At 43.1% G+C, this 25,331-nt stretch overlaps 1 protein-coding gene across 13 annotated transcripts in view; it reads right to left on the bottom strand.

Moving 5' to 3' along the window:
• Positions 1-12,443: 12,443 nt before the first annotated feature.
• The window catches only part of chl1a (cell adhesion molecule L1-like a), a 47,646-nt gene continuing 34,758 nt past the window's right edge, over positions 12,444-25,331 (bottom strand). For 4 of the 13 annotated variants that reach the window (XM_030118235.1, XM_030118234.1, XM_030118233.1 and 1 more), the window contains 7 exons: positions 22,575-22,613; positions 22,055-22,117; positions 21,488-21,601; positions 21,027-21,188; positions 20,520-20,696; positions 18,354-18,426; positions 12,444-14,009 (listed from right to left, as the gene is read on the bottom strand). In XM_030118235.1, the coding sequence (XP_029974095.1) occupies positions 13,796-14,009; positions 18,354-18,426; positions 20,520-20,696; positions 21,027-21,188; positions 21,488-21,601; positions 22,055-22,117; positions 22,575-22,613 (842 nt within the window). In that variant the 3' untranslated portion in view covers positions 12,444-13,795. The remainder of the gene's footprint in view (positions 14,010-18,353; positions 18,427-20,519; positions 20,697-21,026; positions 21,189-21,487; positions 21,602-22,054; positions 22,118-22,574; positions 22,614-25,331) is intronic. The other 9 variants (XM_030118237.1, XM_030118236.1, XM_030118240.1 and 6 more) reach the window with 9 other exon arrangements.

Here is a 25,331-nt window from a genome sequence, read left to right as displayed (position 1 = left end):
GGGGAGAGGGAAACACATGGTCCTTCAATAAAAGATAATAGAAATGACAATAAGATTTACCTCCTTCATTCATCTTCTTCATTACCATCTTCAAGATACTGGGAATAAACCAATCCGCGGGCCTCCGAGCTCGCCAGGTCGTCTGGGGTAGTGGTTATATAAGGCACCTGGTAATTCATTACATTTAATAGGATGCTACACAGCAGTTGTGCTTTAGGGCGACTACTTATTCAGTCTTTGATAAGAGTTATAAAATCTAGTCTTTATGAGTTTCTAGGCAGGAAAATCTTACCCAGATGAAAAAAGCAAATATAGTTGATGTACAATAAGTCGAGCATATACCATGCTCACACAATGGAATAAAAGTACATGCTTTCACAGATTTTTTTTTTTAAAGCAGATTTTCTATTCCTATGTGTGTGTGTGTGTGTGTGTGTGTGTGTGTGTGTGTGTGTTGCTGGGGTACAGCGTCTCTGCAGTGGCCTCCCCTCTCTTGCGGCGCTCAGCAGCAGACAGGAGAAAATTGGTCTCCGAGGACAAAAGCAGCATTAATGTACTGTAACTTAAAAAAGGTGGCGAGTACAGTGAAGTCGCTTTCTGAAGACACAACCCCGCTGAGTGTTCGCCGCGGCATAAATGTCGAGCCGAGCGCCTTTTTCCCGGAGCCCTGAATGATAGTTGCTTGCATGTGCTGCCTCCATTCAAGAATCATCAGGAATTAATGATTACAGCAGCAAAGTGCGAGCTCTTTGCTGGAGCAGCAAGAGCTCAGGGGGCATGAAGTCGATGACACCGTTCCGACACCTCTCGAGCTCTCCACTTCATATTCCGTCGCTCCCGTCTTCTGATGAGCTCTGTTGGCTTATCGTCATTGCTTTATGCTCTGTAATGTGACGCAGAGCAGCCGCAAACCTCGCGTTCGCTAGTTGTTTATGCACCTTTTACCTTAAAAACCATTCTTTTTTTTTTTTTGCCTAAGCAGCAACAAATAAAACAGCGGGGGGGAAAAAAGAGACAGACAGACTGGGAGAAAATTGCCGTCGCAACGAGCAAATATTCATCCACATACAGCAAATGACATATGGAAAGGACTGAATTTCACACTCCGATTTCTATACAGCTGAATTAGGCTCCATCACAGCTGAATAAGTATGATGGGAAAGGACAGTGAGAGGCTTTCTAGTAATCGTGCATGTCAGGAGAAATTTCTCTCAGGCAGAAAATGTGGAGTTGAGAAGAAGAGTGAAGTGCGGATAAACGAGGTAGGCAAGGCTTGATGGATTCCAGAGGAGGATGACTGACCACTAATTGAGAAAGAGGCGCCCCTGTTGTGTCTCACTGCGTGTCGCCGAGACAATGGAGGGCGAATTAGGTTTTCTTGAAGTCATACAGGATATATAAGGCGTGATGGAGGATAATGGAGGCAAATGAAATGAGGTGATTTAGGCTGAAAGATGCAGGGGACACGGCTCCTTAGGGGAGCTGGCGGCCATTCGAGTGTGAAAAGTTAGAAGAACTCAGGTAATATGAACCCAGACAAGTCAAACTCGGTGCCCCCGACTTCTTGTCATGGACAGTAGAGATGCCAATTCCAACACTGCAGGTAAAGTTTCACAAGAAGGCCGTTTTTACCCACTTCATGCTACAGCAGGAGGAGTACAAAGTGCCGCAGTTATTAGTACTGTTTTGGGGGAAAACTGTAAAAAGTAAGGTATAAAGTGAAACCTAAAGATCTAATGCCTCTTATTAAAGCGTGGTTATTGGTATGCCAAAGTTATGATGCTAAAACTCAATAAAAAACACACCAGATTGCTCGTTAGCGTCCTCAAAAAACTATCACAATAAAAATCAAGACTGCACAATTCACAACTAACGAGTAAACTGAAGATAAACACTGTTCCTATATGTTGTTTCCATTTTCACCTCCAGAAAAATCTTTGTAATTTTCTTCTACTGTTTCTTTACAACTCACAATTTCACTCCTGCCTCTCACTTTATGCTTTGGCAGCTGTGCCTCGTTCTCAGTTGAATGTTCTTTTCCACAAATATGCGTCAGCATACCTTTTAAAACAAGATGTTTCGAAGCTTTTAAACAAATGGCAATACGTATTATAAGCTGTCGCGTTTGTTCTCGTCTGCGGCTGCAGGTAAGCTGTGTGAAATGCGACGGAGCTTTCCAGAGTGTGACAGTGTGAGCAGTCCTCAGAACCACACGGCAGAATGTATCATCATTTGTCTGTGCGCTGTAAAAGTAATATCTCTGTCCTCTGTGGGAAAACAGATGTGCAGCTCCACTTTATGGCCCCATATATGAGATATAGAGCCAAAGGAAGAAAAAAAAAAAAAAAGACAACAACACCAGAGGAGCGAAATGTAAACATGGTGTGAGTCGTGGCCTGAAATATTTCTGACTTCAAAACATCAGACAAAGAGAGCATGTAGGAGAAAAAAGGACAAGCAGTACAAATCATTAGTAAGAATTACCCTGCTGGTGAGATCAGTGGATATTCTGACTTGAAACAAACTATTTTTATCAACTATCACACATTCCTATCAGTATCTAATAAGCAAACATGTTTCGTTTGCAGAAAGAGACCCAGTTTGTAAAGAATCCAACATCTGAAGTCTCAAAACACGGAGAAACAACAGCAAAGTGAAACCGCAATAACTTCAACTCAGGAAAAGGCAACAGGAAGCCGAAAAGTTTGACGGAGACAATAACTGTGATTTAGCATTTACTCACAGATGAAAACTGGTATGAAGATGAAAACACTTCTTCTACTCCTTCTTCTTTTGGATTCAAAGATAGTTTACAACCACTGTAAAAAAAGCTCATTACTGCCACCTGCTGAACTGGAGTGTAGACCAAGAGAATCGTAAAAACAGAACCCAAAAGTTTCCATCAAATCTGTCTATATGTGGTGTATCCTGCCTTCATCGACAGTCAGCTGAAATTGTCCAGCGTGTTTCACCCTGTTCCCACTGCCATCGATACTTCTTGTGTGATTTTCTTGTCTTCTTTCAAACGTAATCCTTCTCTTGTCAAACTTTTTGGAGCGACAAGGATGTTCACAATGCAATAATCTGTGTGGTAATACAGAGGAAGTGATGGAGCAGAGAGGAAAAAGTTCTCTCAAAACCCTGGTTGTAAGAACAAAAACATGGCGCTCCTCTTGTCATCATGCTCAATACTTTTGGCAACAAAATGCTCCACCAGTTGGTGCAGCATTTGGACCAGAGTCCAAAAGTATGCCTTATGTCTCCAATTTACATTCGGATTTGCTCTTACAGACGTGAAAGCTCTCTTATTGTAGTTTAATGCAGCTAATGTACCGCATTTCACTATGAATACACCTTCAAAGATGGATGTGTTGTTGTTCACATAAAACTTGCGTCCACTTTCAAACATACGCCTTTTAATGCATTTTACTTTAAGGCAGTGTTTGAAAGAAAACACTTCAGCTTGTCATAAAGTGTCTCCACCATCAACAGTCTTATATGAAAATACTCTTCTCATAATGTCAATGAAAATATCTTCATTGCGCTCAACTTCAGACTTGTTTCTGGAGCTGCAGCTGTTCGATCCTTTTCCAGACTGGAGGCGATGAACCATGGAGGAAAAAAGCTGCGGCAGGACGGCGTAATTAAAAGAATGCAAGTCAACCTTCAAGCAAACGGAAACGACTGAAATCCCAAATTAGCTGTAAAATACAAACGCAGATGTATTCGCATTATAGAAGCACTTCAAAAGGGAGGTATAGGTCTCAGGAGCACCGACACCTTTACTGTATGTTGCTGCAATCTGTCAATTCTTCTCCTAGTTTCCCCAGTTTTATTTGTGCTGTGGGGTTGTACCAAAAGTTTTTTTCCTTAGTTTTTTCTGCTAATTACAGACAGATTTGAATTAATTACATGATCTTTATTGTAGTGGAGCATTTTGATGCCTGGCTTTTGTCATCCAGATCCCAAAGTGTTCTGCCGAACAATAAATCCTCTCCAAATCAGTGGAGACATCAGATGGCGTCTTTGTTCAAGCTCTGCGCTCAACTGTCGCCTGTTGCTGCCATTCAGTTCCATCAACAGTCGCTCAGTTGGTTCCAAGATATTACAAATAATCCTCCAGCAGCAGTGAAAAAAGAGAGCAGAGAAACCAGCTAAACACGCAAGTCAGAGAAGGGATCGGACAGAGAGCGACGAGCAGATTGTCATGACGAAGTAGCAAGTTGCGAGGATGGACGCTGACCTTGGTTCAGGTGGAGTGTAGAAACTTGGGGGGGGGGGGGTACAGACCCCGGTCCAGGTCGGGGGTGATACAAGAAAAAAAGCAACAAACACTCTAAACCTGTCGCAGCTTAACTAGAAAATTGTCCGATATGTCCTAGGCTCCCAGCTGTAAACTTTATTAAATAGAAACGCTGGTTCCACCTGACAGGAGCCCGATAGCTGAAAGATCTTCCTCCCATTATACTTAAAAAAAAAAGAAAAAAAAACAGGAACCTCCAGTAAACCAGCACTCTGAGAACGAAGTGTTCTCCTGGGGTAATATGGGACTAACAGCTCTTAAAGGAAGGATGGAGCCTGGTTGTTTGGAGCTTTATATTCTAGATTTAACAGGAAGTGAAAGGAAAAGAAGCTTCCTTCTGTTCCTGTCTGGACTCTCACTGCAGCATTTCGAAGCGATCGGTGGATTATTTACAATTGTAGTCCAGAAGTAACAAATGCATGGATCAATTTTTCTAAGAGTCAGCGTCTTCCTTCTGCAGACATCACACAGGTGAAATAAAGCAGTCCTGCAGGTTTATTTAATGTGGAAGTTGAAGGTCCTGGTCAAAAATAACTGAAGGGATCATCACAGTGGAGGTCAAAGTAACACCATCTAGAGTCACTATATGTTTATATAATTTACCTTTCAGATGTTTTGGCCCAAATGTAATATTTTTAGTTTTAAGTAAGTCCAGGAGCACAAAATTACAGCTCACCCAAGCTTTTGAATCTTTCAGACAAGTTCCTCGCTGATTAGTGCCCCTTGGTTTCATGGATATCTTCTGCATAATAAGAAATGAATGGAGTGTTTCCTAAGATTGTTCCCTACAGGAAGTATTGCTCTTGACACAGAACCCTGTGGAATTCCATGTTTTACTATATATATATATATATTAGTGCCATGACTTTAATTCTGATGATGTGGAGTTGGATGATCAATGATCAGTGGAATTTACATAAATGCCACATGGCAGAAAAAACAACTTAACAACAACTTAACAAGTCACATCTCACTGAAGTGCAACGCGACTCAATCCATCACACGACAATACATTACACAACGATACAACACAGTCTAATGCGATAAAAGCCCAACATAAAGCAGAACAATGATCATGACACATCACAATATAACTCAGCATAGCACAAGACGGCATTAGATCACTGCACAAAACAGCTCAACAAAGCACAATGCAGCTCCAACATAGCACAACACAAATCATGACAACATGCTACATCTCAGTGCAACGCATAACACAACATGTCAAAACGTAAGACAACACATAATGCAAGAAGGTTGAGCTAAACAAAGCACGAATCGCTAAACGGAACACAATGAAGCCTAATTCAGCGCTGCACACCATTGCGGAACAGAAAGCATTTTCGGCACAATAAAACAATGTGCAGGATTACGACCGCTGGAGTGGTAAAGCGCGCTATATAAGTCAAGTTCATTTACCTTTCAGAATTCAGAGCAATGCATCAAAACAATGCACACCGTATAGCAAAGCAACAATTCACAGCACAGCAGTGCACAACACGGCTCAACAGAGGAATACGGCACTCATAGTTTGTTGCCGACCCGATCCGCCTGAGCTTTTATCAGATCGAAGTGTTTGAACTATGCCTTGAAGGGACATCACATCATTATAATAGACGCCGTAATAAAGAAAGACACAGACATAGAAAAAAAACCCCACTAAACACACAAGGCCCATCTGTGCTCAATGCTAGTGTGCGTGTGTGTATGTGTGTGTCTCTGTGTGTGAATGCTCAGCAGTAACGGTGCACAGCGTGCGAAGGGATCAAATATTTTCATGGTGGCGTGCAGGACAAAGCCATTACAGTAATCAGTCTGTGTTGAGCAGAGCTGAAAGAACCAAATAGACGGGCCTTTCATGTTGGTGTTCCACCAGGATCTACAGGTCGATTGTGTGATTGCGCCTGGCCAAATGATGTCTTTTGCACCAGTTTCATTTGCATTCATTATGCCCATTCGCTTCCCCTTTTCTTTTCTAAACAACAAACAGATTTTGTGGCAGCAAAACAGTTTTATTCATGATGTGTCACTTTACAGGGGAATCATAACAAAAAGTCCAAAAACAATAAAAAACCACGATGAAGGTGGGAACAGATCTGACATCAAAGCGTCTTTTTCCTTCATTTGACGAGACACTACAGTTGGTAACTTCCAGTTTTACTCCAACTTTCCCGAACGTAGAAATAATGACCGATCGTGATGGTCACACTTTTCCCTGGTTTGAGTCTGGGCTCGGCTACTGCTGGTTCCCTCCACAATCCCCAAAACACACATCTAATGTTGATTTTATGACTTTAAACTGTTCCTGAGTGTGAATGTGTGTACTTGTTCATCTTTCTGTGTTTGTCCGCTGATGGACTGGTCCTGGACAGACCCTTCCTTTGCCCACAGTTAATTAGTTGAAGAGCCAACTGACTCTATAGTTAAGCTTTTCTGTCATTCAGTATTAAACTACAGTTTACTGCTTATCAACACATTGTAGTAACACTAAAGTTATAGCTAATTTAAGATGTAAATCAGAGAAAAATACATACTGTGTGGAATACATGTTAAATAGACAGCATGTAGGTTTTTCTTTCTCTTTTTTCAATACAAAATCATAATTTTTTATATCATAACTGTAACGCTCCTCTCTTCAGATGCACTTTTCAGATGTTTAGGTTCCGCCTCTGTAAATGTTGAGCGATCAACATTAATATGAGAATAAACTTAGTGGTATATAGGGACTTGATGTACTGTATATAGTGAATACATAGTGTAAATTAACATATTTATTGAATGCAAACTGTGTGTTCATTTAAATTGTTCAATCTTGATTGTGGTATTTATAACTTTCTACTACTATTATTTAGTCATTTATTTATCCAGAATCTCTCCCCCCCCCCCCTATTTTTAGCAAAGGCATATATTGCGGCCTGTAGCTGGTGCTGCCAAAGAATAGTATTACAAGTGCTACATCTGCAGGAACAGTTTGTATATAACACACTCAGCTTGGAGCCAAGATTTGCGATGTGTTTGGCATCGGTCTCAGTGTGACTTGTTTGCCTCTGCATCCCAGGTAGTGGCTACTTCTTGTTTTCTGAGAACATAGATTCACAAATCCCCCCCCCCCAAAAAAAAAAACCAAAAAACAAGGTATTGCAGTAAAAATGTGTTCCACTCGCTTGTTACTGGCCACATTTGGCACCCGAAGGAGCGCGGTGATGAGCCACGAAGCGTGCACTAATGGAAACATGGCAGATAGAAACTGCTTCACATGCAACATAGTGTGGGCCATGTGTGTTTGTGTGTGTGTGTGTGTGTGTGTGTGTGTGTGAGAGAGCGAGAGAGAGAGAGAGAGAGAGAGAGAGAGAGCAGGTGGCAACTGAATTCACATTTGACATTTCCCCAGTTGGAGCTAGCAGTATTAATGAAGTTCAGATGTAACTGTGTTTCGGGCACAAAGGAGCGCCGGTTACACCTGGCTTTCCTGCAGCTCTTAACATTCGGTCTGTGCTCATTAGCCTGATTGCTGCGACCGGGGAGGAGCAGCCGGCAAAGTATTTAAAATATGATGGATGTGCAGATACGCGCCGGTCGGGCTCGGCTGGTGCAGGATTGCGAGCCGGTGTGACTGAAATAGAAATGTAACGAAGTTTTGCTCCGTCATTATGAATACATCTGGACGAGACGATCTGATAAACAACTGTCAGCGACTCCCATCAAAATAATTATTACGATAAATCAACGCGGTTGCTCCTCCAGAGGAACACTAATGTCGCCACGAATCCTTTATCATGCTTTATTTACTTCTTCAAGTGGGTTACTGCACCAAAGGGGTCCACGCTGACCCATTTACATCTCCGCATGATAATTTCTCACTTCAAACTTTGGGCCAAGAAGAAAGTTTGTTTTCTGTGTTTTCGAGGCGTTTAAAGTCTGCCGTGTCAGTGGGCTCTGAGGTGGTCCGGCTCCGTGTTAAATTATTTGACATGTACACCAGGATCAAAAGCCTTAATGCTTCTCACCCAGCCCCGGTGTGTTATGCAAATGGAGGTGTTTTAATGAAGAACTCATGAATAATTCAGCAGTGGTGTTCCACAGAAAACACACCACAGGAACAAATTCATAGAAGAAAGAATTACTCCGGAAAAATAAAAACTGATGTTGAGGACTTGCTCCCTGCTTTTTGATGCTGGGTGCCGCTCGCCACTCGCTTATTAACCAACTTCACGGAGCTGAAATAACCTACTTAATTAGGGCGGCGCGGCGGAGGAGATCCCCTCACTGCGTCCACTCTCGCTGCCGCGCGCCCTTTTGAACTTCAACAAAACCCAATGTCGGGATGAGGCTTCAGACTCAATTTGTCTTTTCAGGAGACTGTTTACAGAAATCCTGAGACTGATTCCTCCCTGCAAAACTCTCCGCACCAACCGAACCATTATTAACAAGCATTTTGATGCCCTGAAAACAACATTAAAAACGTGGCTGTGGGCGAGCAGGTGGGGAGTTCAAACAAGAGCAAATTAAAAAAAAAAAAAAAGTCCTTCCTGATACGGCTGTGCGGGTTCGGGGTGCCATTTTTCACATGGCCCTGTCACAGAGTTTGAGCAGACTATTGTGTATGGATTGTGGTTCGTGCCAAGTTGTTGCTTTGACAGCCCTGAGCGAAGCGAGGAAGGTGAGAATTATTCTCCACCCACACAGCACTTACAAGTCTCTTATCTAATCCTCCAGCAGGAGTCGAGATGAAATTCTTTGCTGGATCAAACTCGGGACGTGTTGACCTCAGAGGCCCCGAGCTGCATTCTTTTACGATCCAGACGCCCGAGTTCCTTCGTATCTTCCGTCGTCGAGCCCCTCCTCCCTTTGTGGATGTCAGAGTCGCCGTTGTCTGAATGGCAGTGGGCGTGAGCGCCGTCCACGCCGTCCACGTCCACGGCCCGAACGTCCCGGTGTCCAGATGTTTCTCCCACAGCAGCCCTCTGGTCTGGTCTGTGACATAGCCGGACTGACTTTGTAATCATATTACCGATGCATGTCTCATTAGTTTCTGCCACGGCTGAGTGTCCCTGCTTCTTCCTGCTCTACTCATCCCCTCTCTCTCTCTCTCTCTCTCTCTCTCTCTCACACACACACACGCACACACACATGCACAAAACATCCACTCAATTGCTGGCTGGCATTTGAGAGTGTCTGGGCTTGCATCTAAAGCAGTTTACTGGGGGAAATAATAGCCCTCTAAAAGGATTCTCTGTATGCAGAATCATCCCATTCCATTTGAATTCTAGTGAGACAAATTAAATTTCAGCAGAAGGTGAGCATGGCGGCATGTTGAGACGACAATAGACCGAGGGGGAAACAGAAAAGGGACGCCTAAATTAGATGGGAGTCGTAGCGGGTGTTGCCGTGACTGCGGCAGCCTTTATTTGAGATATTATTGCATTATTGCGTTTTATTTTATTCAGTTTGCTTGTCAGAGGCAGAATCAATGCGAGCGGAAGGTTTGGAGATTTTAACAAAAGAACTGGAAGGAGGCAGACAGGACTGCCTTCCTGTAAGCGTCTCCTGAATGCTTGTCTAGACGTTGATGTTTTTTTGCTCGGCAGCAATGTTTAAATTAAAGGTGGGCAATAATGCCAGAAGCGCTTCAAAACGCAGACGAAGCGGGAAGGCCACTAGCAAGCTATATATAAAGAAATGAAACACTGCCGGTAGGTGTCAAGATCACCGGCCGTCCTCTGTCTGCAGCTGAAGCGTGTTTCAGTGAAGGGCATGCTGTCAAACACCCTTCAGTGCCCCTCCCCCCTCTTCCCACCCACCCTTAACCCCTTTCTCCGCTCGCACACTGAATACGAGAGCGTCTCTAAATAGGCTCAGATGATTGTCACCCTGAAATGAAATGGTGCCACGGTGTTTGACTCCCCGGTTTGATTCACTTGCAAATGCTTCAACTGTATTCCGTGAAAAGCCAGCAAAGAGAAGAATGTCTTCCTTAAGAGCGTCTTTAGAAACACCTGTCACCGCTCCCCTCCCTGTGAACCCGGCACTGTTCAATATTGATGAGCGCCACATAGCTATCGTGCTACTTTCCTCTTCATCGAGTGGTTGTGGAGCACGTGGAATATGGAGCGCCATGAGAAAACTGCAAAAAGAAGAAAAAAAAAAAAAAACGGCTTAATCGTTTATGCGCAGTTTGCTTTGATTGCTGCTCCTGTTGGTTTTGAGTTGATACAACACCGGTTCCAACTTGCAGCATGTGTGAGCACGCTATCGATTTCCACCCACCAGGCAATTTCCAGGGCGCTTGGCCTAAATATCAGCCCCCGATCAAATCGACCGAAAGGGAACAATCTGCTTCGAGCTCAGATGAACTGCTCGAAGTGTAACTCTGGGGGCCGTTCGCCGGCGATAACGTGGACGGCATGCACCGGGTGCTGCCGTTCCGTTAAGAGCGGATTCATGAAATGTTAACGACCTGACCTGTAAATGGTTCCAAAACGGGGCTATTATGACTTGAAAGGGTCACCTGCACGTCCTCAAAATAGATTTAGCGGAGCTAAAAAGCTGCTTGTGCGACACTCAGGGGAGCTTTGACTTGAGTAATCTTTTGTTGTTGTTTAGAGGCTTTAACGTTCCACGGAGAAAGCAATTTTAAAACGGATGAGGGCGTAATCCCTGACAATACAGGGATTATCTCTTTAAATGACCTTTATCTAGCCATGAGGCATGGAGTGCTTTTCAACTTCGCCATCGCGAGTCTGGCGCGATTATGGCTTCAATCAGGAGGCTGTAGACAGACGTTACAGTTGCATGGAGCCTGAGCAGTCGAAGCTAAAGATAAGGCTTCCAACGATATGCAGGAACCCCACAGCAAAGCCGGAATAAAGTTAGAATAATGTCAGCTTCATAACGCCGTGCCCTTTAGTCAATGCTCAGACGGTGACTCACTCAGTAAGTCTCACACTCCTTTATATCCTAATTACTTGAATTTCACTGACAGCTGTTGATTATTGGTTTATTTTAGAGTTTTAGGACAAATATACAGTAAATAACAGGGGTAAGAAGTTCTCTGCTCTTCGATTGAAAGATTCCAAAACAATGGCGGTGACTCAGACCCTTTCAGCCGGGATTTTAAGAGGCTCCCGCCGAATGATGGATGAGTCGATCGCCCCTCATCTTCGTTGGTCGGGATTTCTTCCTCATCAAAGGTGCTACATTCTCCCAACTCAGAACTGGAAGGGGAGAGCGAGCGCCGCTTTGGTCTGGGTAATTGGAGCCATGGGATCTGCTACAGTAATGGGAACGAGATCGACTACAAAGTTGACTATTTCACAGCTAAACTTTCTTCCACATGACCACTTCTATTGTTTCTGCTGTGAAGCAGAGACTGTTTTTAGTGTATCCCATACAGTATTCTCATGTTATGTACTGAGCGGAGGGCAGTGTTCCTTATATATTCACAAAGAAGCTCTCAAAACATGCAGTCTCACTTCAGACAGTTTATGGTTTGTTTTTCTATCGAGCAATGCAATCTTTTATCAATATAAAACACTGGTCTTTAGGAGTCTTTTTTTCCCCACTTTTAAGGTGGTCTTTGCATGTGGGCTGAAACTCAATAGAGAAACCATTAACCAAAAAAGAAAAGCCAAAAACTCGAGCCACTTATACATTTATCATTCCTTTGCCTGCACCAGTGCGATATCCTATTTTACTACATCTGTTTAAGGAAGATGGGTCAAATCTCAACTTTATTTGACTTGTATCCTTGATTAATATTTCAGTAACATGCATTATGCATGGGCAAATCCACTGCACGTATTGCGGGAAAAATATTCCTGGGATTTACAGTCTGACTGACCATCAGAAAAGTCGACCTTAATTGAGTTCATATCAGGTCAGTGTTGCTTCATGCTTCCAAAATTTAGATTTTTTTTTATAATATATGGTCATTTTTTTTTAATCCGTCTATTCCTAATATGCAGTTACAGTATTCCCATTCTACATGCAGTGGACAAACCGCTTGACTTTAAAGGGTTTTCTCCAAATAAGGCTTTTTTATTATTATTATTATTATTATTATTATTACATAAAAATAGCAAATAGAAATGGATGAATCATTACATGAAGTTGTTAAAAAAAACACTGAGAAGAAACTATAGCAATTCCATGGTAATTCTTAAGGGATAGAGTGATTCATCTCTTGATAGCCAGCAGAATAAAGGGACATGATTAAAAAAGAAAAAAAAAAAAAAAGAAGTACAAACCTTATAAATAGGAGTATGAGAAATTGCTCTACTTTAAAAAAAAAAAAAAATTCTGCTTCAGCGCAGGAGAGGCCCTAAGGTAAAGGCTTTATTCACCAATTAAACGTTTGGGAAGCTCCTTAAAGGAATGTATTTCTGTTTACACACCAGAAATAAATGCAGGAACATATTGGTCACTTCATCCCTCCTGCTGGAGGCAGAAATACTCCAGTAAACACTTTCCCAAAGCGCCTTTTTATAAACAGAAGCCCAAATTTGTTTTCGCATGAAGGATACTGCTTCCTGTTTGAAAGAAAAGGCAAGAAAAAGTTTAGAAAACAAAGATTGATATATTGATATAAAAGGACATTGACATATTTGATTATAAAAAAATTACAAATGATCAATTTCCACACATTTGCATATTAACAAATAAATCAAAATACACAGTTACAGACAGGAAAACGTTTATGCCTACATATTGGTCATCGTGAAGGTGATTCCGTCATCAATAAATAGAGTATTCTACACTGTATGGCGTCAAAGAATAAAAATGCTGTTGCCACATGTTCATATTTGCTGTATATATACAGGTGCATCTCAAACATCAGATCATTTTTCCCAAACAGTAAAATTTCCACATAATTCACATTTGCCACACATTAACTTAAATATGTCAAGCCTTTCTTGTTTCATTCTTTAAATCTAACCTCGAAGTCATTAAATTAAAAACATAAAATCTGCAAAAAAATTTAACTTTAAAGGAGCAAACAGTTTTTTTTTCCCTATTTGTCCATTCGATCACATTGAGGAATTAAAAAAAATGCTTTAAACTTTTTATTTCATAGGATATGAGTGTAGAAATAACCGATATTCAAGTTTAGAAATGCACCTGCATGTATTTTCATGTGTAGTGTATACAAAAATACATCTGTCATCAGAGATTTTCACTTTGTAGAATCATTTTTGATCTTTTACTTTTTGATAAAAATCAATGTACATTGCTGACGATAGTGGCTGATAGGTACAAAAGCATTTCATCGTTATTAAAATCATTAAAAAACAACATCATTCTTTCTTTTACAGTGTAGTAGTTGAACTTCTTTACAGGTGTTTGCCAAACTTCTTCCTGCTATAAAACTTTCATCGATATTCAAGTCATCGCCTGTATCCGTCTATTCGTGCTATATTTAATGTCGGGGAGGCTGAATTTAAAATATGTGTCTTGAAAGGATTTAAAGTCGAGCGTTTCGATTGGAGCCGTGCTTCACGCTCTGACGGGGCCGGGTCCACTGGGCTCGCTCACCGAGCCTCTCTGCTTGCGTCCTGAATATTCCCCGATAAATGAGCCGTCCTCATTGAATTCTCCGCCGCCGTCCGCGTAGTCCACCAGGCTGTCCCTGCTGACGCTGTCCCCGGCCGTGTCGTCTCCGTTCAGGGAGCACTGGCTGCTGCCCTTCAGCGGCTTCTCGTCGCTGTCACTGCCGCCGACGACAACCGAGAGAGAGAGAGAGGGGACGGCCGAGGTCAGCGGCGCCGAGCGCAAACGAAGCATCGAGGAGATATTTGGAAGTCACACATCTCTGACAGACAAGACACACACACATGTGCAAATGTATTTGGCATATAAAGAGGTGCAGCAGACATTAACACTACCGAACAAAGAATAATCCCAATGTAAAGACTATTAAACGCTCCGCTACACTAGCAGACAAAACAGCTCCCACTCACACAGCAAGGTCTTATGGTTTCAATGCATCAGTAAAGGCAGCAGGCAGGGGTGGATGCAGCGGCTGCACAGCAGGAAGGGGAGCACAGGGGAGGCGGGGAGGGCTTGCTACAATCACTTCACTAATTGCTAATTGCCAGGGCTTCAGGACCAAAGGCAATTTCAAATCTCTTTAGAGCCAGCGATGGAAATTGCCAGAGTGCAGTGGAAAAGAAGCCGAGTAGGAGGTGTGTGTGTGTGAGTGAGTGAGTGAGTGAGAGTGTGTGTGTGTGTTGGGGGTTGAGGGTGAAGGCTGAGATTGAGAAAGGAGAAGGAAGAGAGGAGAAGAGGTGGGGCATATGCAATCCCAGACAAACAGCCTGTCATTCCCGGTATTCCCGGGGGCCCCGCGCGCCAGCCGAGGAGATTAGATGCCAATTTAAGGCTGGGCAGCCGGCCAACCTGCAGGTGTCTCACAACAAGACGCGGGGTCACCTCAAAGCACCGAGGATATTTTTTCCTCCACGTCCTCTTTTTCTAATTCCCGGCGCTATTACTGTTTGGCGACACCTCTCTCACTCCTCCGGTTTTGTATTCATAACACAGAGCGTCTGCGCTCAGGTGGCTCGTCTATGATAGCGCCGTTTGAGGCGCATTGTAGTTGACACCTGTGTCAAATACGAGCGCAACACGACCAGCAGAATTTCAGCGCAGGAAACACGGTTCAGGCTACGATTACAAATTGGGTCTCCTTCACGGGGATTTTTAATAACCAATCTTATCTCTCCTATTTCAGCGGGCCGTTTGCGATGCAAGCCACATCAGGCCCGCGTTTCAGCTCTTATCAAGCCCTCTTTCTCTGACGACTCCAGAGCTTGAAAGATAAGTGGCTGTTATCTAAGAGCAGTGGAACGCCGGCGCCGCGGCGGCCCGCCCACAGTGACTTTGAATGCGGCGATAAAATGGGGCGGAGCGCCCTCTGAGCCCCGGCCCGCTGGAGACCCCGGTCAGGATCCGGCTCACCGTCTCAGCTGTTCCTCCAGCCCCACAAAAACAGGTAGGAGACGGAGGCAGATCACCGGCCTCAGAGTAATTAAATTTGTCTTGCCACTGACCCGTGCTGACTTGGTTTGGGGGCAGCTCAGAAACTTCAAGTGAAAGTTCTTCTTTCTTTTTTTTCCCACCCTCTCGCTTTTGCACCTCAAGTTGTGTTTATTCTCATTTTAAGGTGTGAGGAGAAAAACTTTCCCACACCTGCTGCCTTCTCCCAAATTGCACATATAAATATGTGAAGATGGGAGCGCAGATGTGAGCGAGTGGAAAAAAACAAAACAAAAAAAAAAAAAAAACAGCACAACAACATAAAGTAGCTGAGGAAAATATTGCATCACACCGCCGGGCGCTCCGGCTACGACACCTGCTGTTCCTGCAGTGACCGGAGAGGCGAGGCGGCGGAGGGCCGTCTCCAAAGAGAAATCATCTGAAGCATAATTACCACTTGTCAGCTCCCCAGACACGTGGCATGCCAGTGGGTGGTCTATTGCCTTCAGAGATTCAAAGGGCACCAGAGAGCCCTGAATCCAGCTCTAATGCCAGGAAAACAACATCATAGTAAGGCTAAGGGCACTCTGGGGGGACAGTACTCAGAGCAGCCTCGCGAAATCAACCATGAGAAGCATTTTAAACAGAGCTGCGGCCCGAAACATCTGCACCAACTCACAAACACACACCCTGGCTCCTCCCGCCTGGCGAGCGCCAAAGTCAGCCTGGAATGTTGTCCACCATATTCAACAGATCCCCGACTACTCTTGAGTTTCAGTAAAGCTGCTCTTAAAGGGCGTTAAAAGTAATCCCGGCACTTACAGAGAAGTCAGAGCTGATATCGATTGGCCACCCACATCATTATCATTACACTGAGCTAAAGGACAGTCAAAACTTTAATACATCTTCAAGCTGTATAATCTATAATCAGGGTCACGGACGCCGTCGGCAATGCGTTCCCCCGCTGTTTAACTGAATTACAATCTGGGCAGAAACTGGAGGAACGCGACTGGCAGCGACCACACAATTGTGAGTAATCATGTTGTGAATAATGCGATGGCGAGCAGAATCAAAGCAGACAGAAGAGGCTATTTTAGGTGATTCCTGCACAAACAAAACTCGCCATTGTCACACAGTCGCCGCAGCGCTGTCAAGCAAAATCGGATCCAGTCGAATTCCCTGAGCTGTCACCGCAGCAGCTCAACAATGCAAACAATGGAAATTCAACAGCTATTATGAAGTACAACAGCTGTCTGCTTCAGGCTCAAAGGCCCAGATTTTTACCCATTTGCTCTGCTTACTTTATGCCAGCTTTGTCAAATGCAGGATTATTTTAAATCAGCAAATTAATGTGCATCTAAAAATCTCTGCAGCATCTTCTTCTGTTGTACAAATGTTGACTCCTACGCAGATTAGCCTCCACCGTCAACACGTGAGTCAGCACTGTAAAGGTAAATCTGCAATGTGTCGACTTCTCAGGTGAGCAAAGACCCACCATGCTGCGAAGTCTGGTGTGAACAATCACCTTCAGTTATTTAGTTACAGCTGAGGGTTCGGAGCACATTTTAATTTCAGTTCCATTCCTGTTGCTTTGATTGTGTATTTGATCAGCGATATGCATAAACGCATTAATGCATAAATAAACAGTGATGTAATGTTAAAAAATTAATTTATTGAAAGATCGTTTCAACTGTGCAAGTGCAATTATAACTACACACAGAGCGGTGATGCAGCTACTAAGTACTACTAATAATAATAATTACGATAAAAAGTGTCTACATTTGAAACTGCCTTTTACTCTTCATTGTATTTCTGAAATAGGATGTGCTCATAAAATGCATACAGTCTTTTTTTCATAGTTTTCTGCTGTGACACATTAGCTGAAGTGTCGATACGGTGGAGAGGAGGGCACTCCTGATGCTGGAGGGTCTGTGCATGAGCATGAATGCAGGAACACATCATGCTTTAATCTCAACATTGATACTATAAAGGGTTAGATTTCTGTGGGCTTGTTGGAAAGCAGAAAAAAACATAAATAGTTCAGAGGTTGATGACGAAATGTCAAAATGTACAAACTTCACTGAAGAGACTTAAATTGAGGTGCAAATTTTGGTAGAGACAAGAGTCAAACTTCTTGAACTATTTAGGGGACATTTTTAGTGAATATATTTGTTGTTTTAATACTTCTGGAAATAACATCCTGATGGTTTTAGCAGATTTAATCGCTGTGGAGACTCTGGTTTTGGTTCAGCTCTGTTTTAAAGACATTTATCATTCCATGTGGGTGAAAAAGTCAGATCTCATCAAATCCCAAATGATTCAAATTTTTACAACTGCTGTCTAATTAATATCGTGATTGTGTTACATCTAAATCTGCTCTCTCTAAATTTGTTCCATCTCTTAAGCTTTGGATTGAGACTCAGTGTTTCATGGCGCTGCCTTCTTAGACTGCTTAGAATCTGCAAGTCAGCTGTAATTACATTACACACACAGAGGGGGGCAAGCAGGAGCGGTTTTCAAGCACATAGAATTTTAGATGAAATTGGAAACACTCCAATATATGCTCAATGAAACACACACACACAAAAAGCAGAATGCGAATAGGAAACAAATATAAAACACACACTGAAACACACAAAGTGGTCTACTGATGCCTACGGGAACAAGGTGGCTCACACACACTCTCTGCAGACACATGCACGCAACCACAATCTGACGACAAACGCAAAGCACATAATTCCAACTTAAAGGGAACAGAGCTTAAGCCGAGCGTTCCCCACTACTCCTAACTACACCGAGTCATTACCTAGCCCATTAAATGACGAGAACACTGGCTTCCAGGTTGATCCTGGTAAAGCTCATGAATGCGCGGTTTGCTTTCAGGGTAAGAGAGGAAAAACATCACTGTGATTCATGGGGGAAAAAAAGATCATTTTCTCAGCCAAGAAATATTAAACATATGGTGGTTAGATTGATACTGCTTCAACAGAATGCATGTCAGGGGAATGAGAAATGTGATATCTTCATCACAGCTCAGCACTACAGCTCTCACCTGCAGAGCAGATGCATGGCTCACCTGTATTCATTGAAAGTATCATCATTCATTTCTTGCGACTCCAAGTCGGGGTGGAGATCCTCTTTCTCTTTCACTGCAGGGCAGGCAGAACAAAAACACTTCAGCACTTTCATACACAGATGCAATCACACGTCGCTCCGCTTTAAAGATTCAAATTCAGTTAAATCGGTTAAAGTGCAGCGCCCCTCTTTTGTTCCTTTTAAGCAATCTCAGTGTAAACTGAAAATAAGCTGGAATTACACAGTGTATAGAATTAAAGCTGTGATCTCACTGGACCGCAACATCTTACAGCTTCTTTTAGAGAGAAAATAAAATTAAAGAAAAGGATAAAATTATCGATGAATCGTATTGCACTGAGATGTTGCGCATGTTGCCTCAATGATGCAAGAATGTTTCAAAAATGTCACACAGACACCCGGTGAAATTTGGATCTGGAATTCACGTGGAGACTGCATTCACGTCACGAAACAGTCACTCGACATTTGACAGGTGGAATTAAAAGTTACTGGGTGATCGTGACGGATGCATCAATGCTGTGCAACAGCTACGCAAGACAACTGAAATTTCTTGATTGCACGAGTGAAGGACACATGCCGCTCGTCAGCGAAATGATCCGCAGAAATCCGCCCCGCTGAAAGCCGCCAGCAGAAACATTAGTCAATTAAGGCTTAATTTAATTACAAGGCAGTGTTTGTTGGTATACAGTGCGGTCTCCCTGCAGACGCAGAGTTTTCCTGCACTTTCATATGAAAATGAAAACAAGGCAGCATGTCGGCTGTGACACTGTTCACCAGATAAGCTTTCTCCCACCTGTTCTGAGGAGATAACGCAGCTCATCATGACAATGACCTCGCAAAATCTGCTTCCTCTAAACTTTGCTGAAGGCCAATTCTTCAGGGAATCGATGGAACATGTTGAGGGTGAACACATGGTGCTTCACATTTCAGCAGGATATACTGACTAATTTATTATGAATCTGGCAAGGATGCATACATCAGAAATTGCTGGATAGCAATCCAATCTTTTTTTTCTTCCTGTTTTCTAATTTGTGGAAACTTAAAAATATTAGATTGTTATTTAAAAATTAAAAAACCTTTCAAATTCAAGCAACACGTTTGCAATTTCCCATGACACAAGTGTGAAAACAGCAAACCCATGCAAATGTTTCAAGATATTTTGGAAGCTCCTAAACAAATTCCATTGGCGATCCAGTGAGATGGCTGCTTTAGCTCCTGAAATGACTGTTAAGAGCGTCACAGCAAGTATTTACATGGACAGACTGTCTTCTGTACATCTGCACAACCTGCTAGACTTTGAGCAAGTATGCTTTTCAAAAAAAAAATACCAGTTGCTTTTGAGGAAGACAAAAGAGGGGTTTCACAAAAAAAAAGAGCTGGATGGAAATCCAAAGGAGCAGATAAAATATTCAGTGCTTCACGTCAAAAGCTACTGCAGCAAAAGCAGTGGAAGATGGCGGGAGTGAGGCAGCAGGTTGAGAGGAAATAAAGAGCAAAAAGACTTCGCAGGTACGAACCATTGTCGGGCTGAATAAGCCTCTGATACAGGGGAGCAGAAAGGAGCAGCGAAGGAGCCAGAAAGGTGAGGGGCGACAGGGAGTGGGACAAAGAAGGCTGATTCCCACTCGCCTCGCTTGACAAGGTGTATAATCAAAGCTAACAAACAAAACTACTTCATATGCAGTACAGCCGCAGTTCCTGCGAGCGTCTCATGGATGATCCTGTGCTTCGGGAGTATTGGCATGCATAAGTATCACACATGCATGCATAACATTTAAAAAAAAATAAAAAAATCATTGGGTCAGGGTTGAGGGTGAGGCTGAGGGTTGTCAGTCGTCAGATGAGCTTAGCATGTATGATATGCGAATTTTCCTGGTGAGAAACTGTTGTATCAATATAAAGCACGGTATGTATTTACATTTGGAAATGGAAATGAACCAGATTTATTAATTTAAGTTGTTTGTGAATTTGATCCACACACCAAACCAGTGGGTGACGGTGTTTGTTGTTTATGTGCTGCATTTCGACCAAATCAACACACAAGCTCATGTGGGGGAATTGAGTTTCAAGCACAGCCATTCATTGATTGGTTCACTTCAGCAAGCAAAACGACACGGGGACCCTCCCCCCCGTTTAAAGACCCACTGACCTTTTTCCATGGAGAACATGTCTTGTCGCTGGGGCGGCGGCGTACCTGCATACTTGCCGCCTTTGTTTTTCCGGACAAAGCAGGCCATGAGGGCGATGAGGGTGAGCAGCGCCACGGCACACATGGTCCCAATGAACCAGCGCTGAGTGGAGAAGTCGCTCCCCTGACTGGCCACACCTGGGAAACAGAACCGGAGAGAGATACTGAGCTCAAGAAATCGACTTTACACTTCAGCCTGGTGATCCCTTCAAGCACTTCTCATACAACTTAATAGACTGAGAAAAAGAACAAAAAAGATAAATAAATAATGCTCACACACTGTATTTCCCTTCAGCTAAATCATCTTGTTTCTTCTGCAAGAATATTATAGAGGAAGGGAAAAAACAACAGCGACGATCAAATAATAAATTCACACATTCAATCAGTCGCTCGGTTAAGGTGCCAATTAAATGTTCTAACTAAAAATCAATGAACTCCTCTGAAGGGCACTACATGCCCTGCTCTCACCTGTGGCTCTCGTCTGGATAACCTCTTCGAAAACGCTAGCGTTATCAAGCAGGCTCTTGACCATGAGGCGCACAGTGTACGCCGTCCCGGGTTCGAGCCCGTCGATAACGTAGGAGCTCTGAGAGGAGTTTATAGCCTCTGAAATCCGCCAGTTACCATCACCTACACATCCAAGCACAAGAAGCGCACATGCAGCAAGTGGCCATTAACATTCACGCTGGAAGAAGAGGACAAGCTGCTGCTCTGTGGAAAATGGCTCCTGAGTTCGTGAAGATATTTGCTGCACTACACATAAATATATTTAGAAATAATCGTGGTAATGATGGAAGCAAGTCATGGAGGCTTAAAAATCTATTTTTAGATGCTGAAATGAAACATTTCCAAGTGTGCCAAAACATGACGCCTAAACCTAAAAATTCCTATCAGTGTTTAGCGAGGTGGGAACGGCAAAAGTAGCTTACGGTTATTCATATAAGCCACATAAAGCTTCCAGCCCCGCTGTTCTTCTCTGGCAGTCCAGCTGATTTTGGCAAAGGTGTCACTCACATAGGAGCTTACGTTCAACAGGGCTGGAACTGATAGACGAAATAGGAGGAGGGAAACGAGGAGGAAGGGAAAACACAGACAGGCACAGAGAAAAGCAAGAAAAGAGGATTAGCAGAGGCAAATAGGATCCCCCGCAGCTTCAGAACACTGCAGCTAGCAGAAACCCTTCAAGACGACAGTTCAAAAGGCAATTCAGGGCCACAGACTCAATTGAGTGGAGCTGGATTTTGCCTCATAAAGGGTAGATATAGAGATCGTGGGCGGGAGTGACATCCAGTCTTCACTCCATGCTAAGCAAAGCTGGCATTTCCTGACAACGCCCCCCCACCCCACACCCCACCCCCACCCCCTACCGTGAGCAGATATCAGAATAGATTGAAGCGGCTCCGCGCCTCGAATCCTATTGTTACTTGAAAGTTCAGGTATGTCAAGAGATCACAGGCATCTCATTGGCTGTGCATGTGAGAGCGAGCGCTATATACCTAAAGGAGGATGAGTGGAATTGCCTGGGATAGAGCTGGGAACTGAATGGGAGCAGTTGTGGCCTGGAATGAAAGAAAAGCCTCAGATGTTACATTTGTGCTCCAGTGCTGTCAAGACCGATACGCGACACCGTGCAACAGGCAAGCTCCACACACTCTCTACACACTACATGAAAGCAGGATTGTTAGGGCAAGCGGGAAGAACTGTATTAATGGCAACGGCTGCACTCGCTCAGTGCGACCTGCGCTGCAGTCGACTCTGCACCTGTAGCAGAGATCGCACCGGAAAATCTGCAGCTCAGACTCAACTGCCGCTTTATAAAAAAACGTGCTTTCACACAGAGACTTTCTGTCTCTTCGAAGCGGTATTCACGAGTCAATCAAATTATTTTTTGCACATCTATAAAGGACAGATTTTTGCTGAGGCTACGGCCAGCTACTCGCTACACCAGCACGCCTACAAGCTCGTCTATCTGCGCTGCTGCTCGGATGCCGGCTGGCTGCAGGCGGTAATACATACTGCTCTGAACAGGGGCCGCAGCTGGAGTCGGGGACAAATCTTCGGAGGGATAAAAAGAAAATGAAATACAGCAGAAGATTACAGATATATGGAAAGGCAGCTTTAAGGTTTATAAAACCAGGAACACGCGCGCGCACACACACACACACACACACACACACACACAGAAACACATTCTCACCAACACGAGTGTCGATACCTGCCTCAGGTACTTGTTTCTTGCTGTCAACAAGGTTTTGTTTTCAGTGCAGTTTGTTAGTTGTCAACAGGATTACAAAAAAAAAAAAAAACTAGTCTGATGTGTCACAAAGGTCAAGGAGGAATCAAACACAATTTTAGAGCAGATCCACAAATAGAGTTTTTTTTCCCTTCAATAAGATAGACCTGCATCTTACGGTCCAGTCAATTGTTACAAACTTTAATAAGAAAAAATTTTAGCTAGTATAGAAATAAAACCTCACTTTACAGTTCCTATGTCTATACAGTAATAGGTGTTAGCAGAGCACTGATGCAGTTCTTATATCATCTCAGAGTGGATTACTGTTGCTTTGGTGGAATCTGTTGTTCGGTCTTCTTCAACATTATTCAGATTTGAACAATTGAGGAGGAATGTGCCACTCGAGGGCACCATTCCGCAGTGGTTTGCACTCTGGCCTCACAGCAACATTATTCCAAGCTTGAGTCCAGGCTTGAGGGCCTTTGTTTTTTTTTTTTTTTAGGTGTGCATGTTCTCCCTGAATGTGAGTGTGTGTGTGCGACTCTTTGGCTCTGGGTTTGTGATGGAATGGTGACGTCCAGGGTGTACCGCACACACATATTAAGACCAAACCTTGCCAAAAATCCCAACAACGTAAACCAACAAACCACTTTTTTTTCTTTTAAAGGCTCCACCAACTCAGCTTTATCTGTACAGTAGTGGCAATGCATTTTTAGTGTGCTACAGTTAAATATACCGAGACAAACATCACTCCAGCTTTCAGACATGATGCTACTTAAACTGCAGTTTGAAGGATTCAGCTTTAATAATAAACATGCAGTTACTGACGTCTTATTCATAATCTTGACGCAAATGCGTCACCATTAAAAAGTTGGAATATGGAAAATCTGTCAAATCAATTGACTTCTTTTTATTATGTTTGCAACAACCGAGCAATTTTCCATTTCAACACAGGCACTCAATTTGCAATCATCGGGAAAAGAAATGTGTCATTACCTGTGGCAAACATATCATTTCATTTGCACATGGTGTTGCCTGCATTATTTCTCACATTGTCTGGTGTGAATATGGTGTGCCCTCGTCTGAACTTCTGCTAAAATAAAAATGTCCTGTTCACAGAACAGCTTGTTCTGTTCTGATTGCAGAGTCCTGCGCTGATTACAGTGAAGATTAAGTCGGCCTTGATTATTATGTTCCTAATTCAACTTTTTTTTTCGAAACATGAAGTTTAAGCCAACCATAAATTTGTTGGTGATAACAACTTGGGTGTTCTAATTCTGTGCCAAGGAGCAAATAATTTAATCTCTGGAGGAGCTGGTTATTTTTGTGTGACTTTAGGCTCCTTTGTGCTTTTTGTCTAGTTTGCAGCCTGCTTTATCTCTGCTGCTTTGCTATCTCATGAGACCTGATGGAGAAAAAAAAAAGATATTTTTGCTACCTGCTATTGCTGTTAGCTGCTCTCCTCTCAATTTTCCCACTTATGTTTCTCCTTTTTCAACCCACTTTCTGCCTTGCACTTTAACCCTTCTCCCCACATGACACACTTTCATACAGTCCTGACATGTTGCACAAATCTGCTCACATCTGTGTCTGTTTTTGTTCAGGCACGTCGGTCTGTGATGTGAATCTTTTATGCATGAGGCGGTTTATTGTAAGTAAGTGGTGATCTGAATTAAAAGCTCATCGTGACTGAAGGTAAAATCTGAAAAGGCTTAAAAACTCACATAATCTCTTAGTCGGTATCACTCCATCACTACAGGTTAAGGTTTCTAAAACCGCGGCGCCTCTGCTCCAAACTACCGGCATCCAGAAATCCACTCCACAGCAAAGTGACTAACACGGCCTCAGGACGGCTCTCTGAAACAGAACCGTTTCATCTCCCCGTCGAGCCTCCACCCGCCCATATTTACAAACAATGCATCTAACGGCTCTCAAGCCGGACATCCACCCACAGGATGCAGAGTCTCTCCAAAGAAGCATAAAAGCTGGGAGAGAATATCTAACTTTTATTAAAACGTAGCAAAGGCATATTCTCGTGCAGTCCCAGTTTTCCTAGGTACGGACAGAGAAGAACGCACAGAAAGGTATAGCCCTGCATGGCTTTCCATTTACTTCTACTCAAATTTAGACTAATATTCATGAAACAAATTGGTTGATTTAACTGATTTAGTTGTTTTGTGAAAGGCAGTTAAACAATGATTTGCAATGGCAACACCCAGATAGCGTGAGCTGAAAGAAGCATGCATCATACTTTGAATGGGTGAACTGGCCAAATTGGTTAAAATATTACTGAAACTGCAGAAGAAATGGTTGAACATCTTGGCTTTCTCTTTCCGCCGATAAAATCACAAGTCATCATTCTTGCATGTTTGGTTCCAAAACGAATCCTTAAATTGCACCTCAGCATTTAATTAAGTCTATGTGGCGACAATGTGAGAAACATAAGCAGGGAACAGTTATTGCTAAAATGGCATGATGCCATAAAGCTAATTCATGCACTCATGCATGGTCCAATTCATCACACAATTGTAATTTCTTGG

The sequence above is a fragment of the Salarias fasciatus genome, chromosome 20, assembly GCF_902148845.1.
Source record: "Salarias fasciatus chromosome 20, fSalaFa1.1, whole genome shotgun sequence".
In the NCBI taxonomy this organism is placed as follows: Eukaryota; Metazoa; Chordata; class Actinopteri; order Blenniiformes; family Blenniidae; genus Salarias; species Salarias fasciatus.
This window is presented reverse-complemented; position numbering and strand designations above follow the sequence as displayed.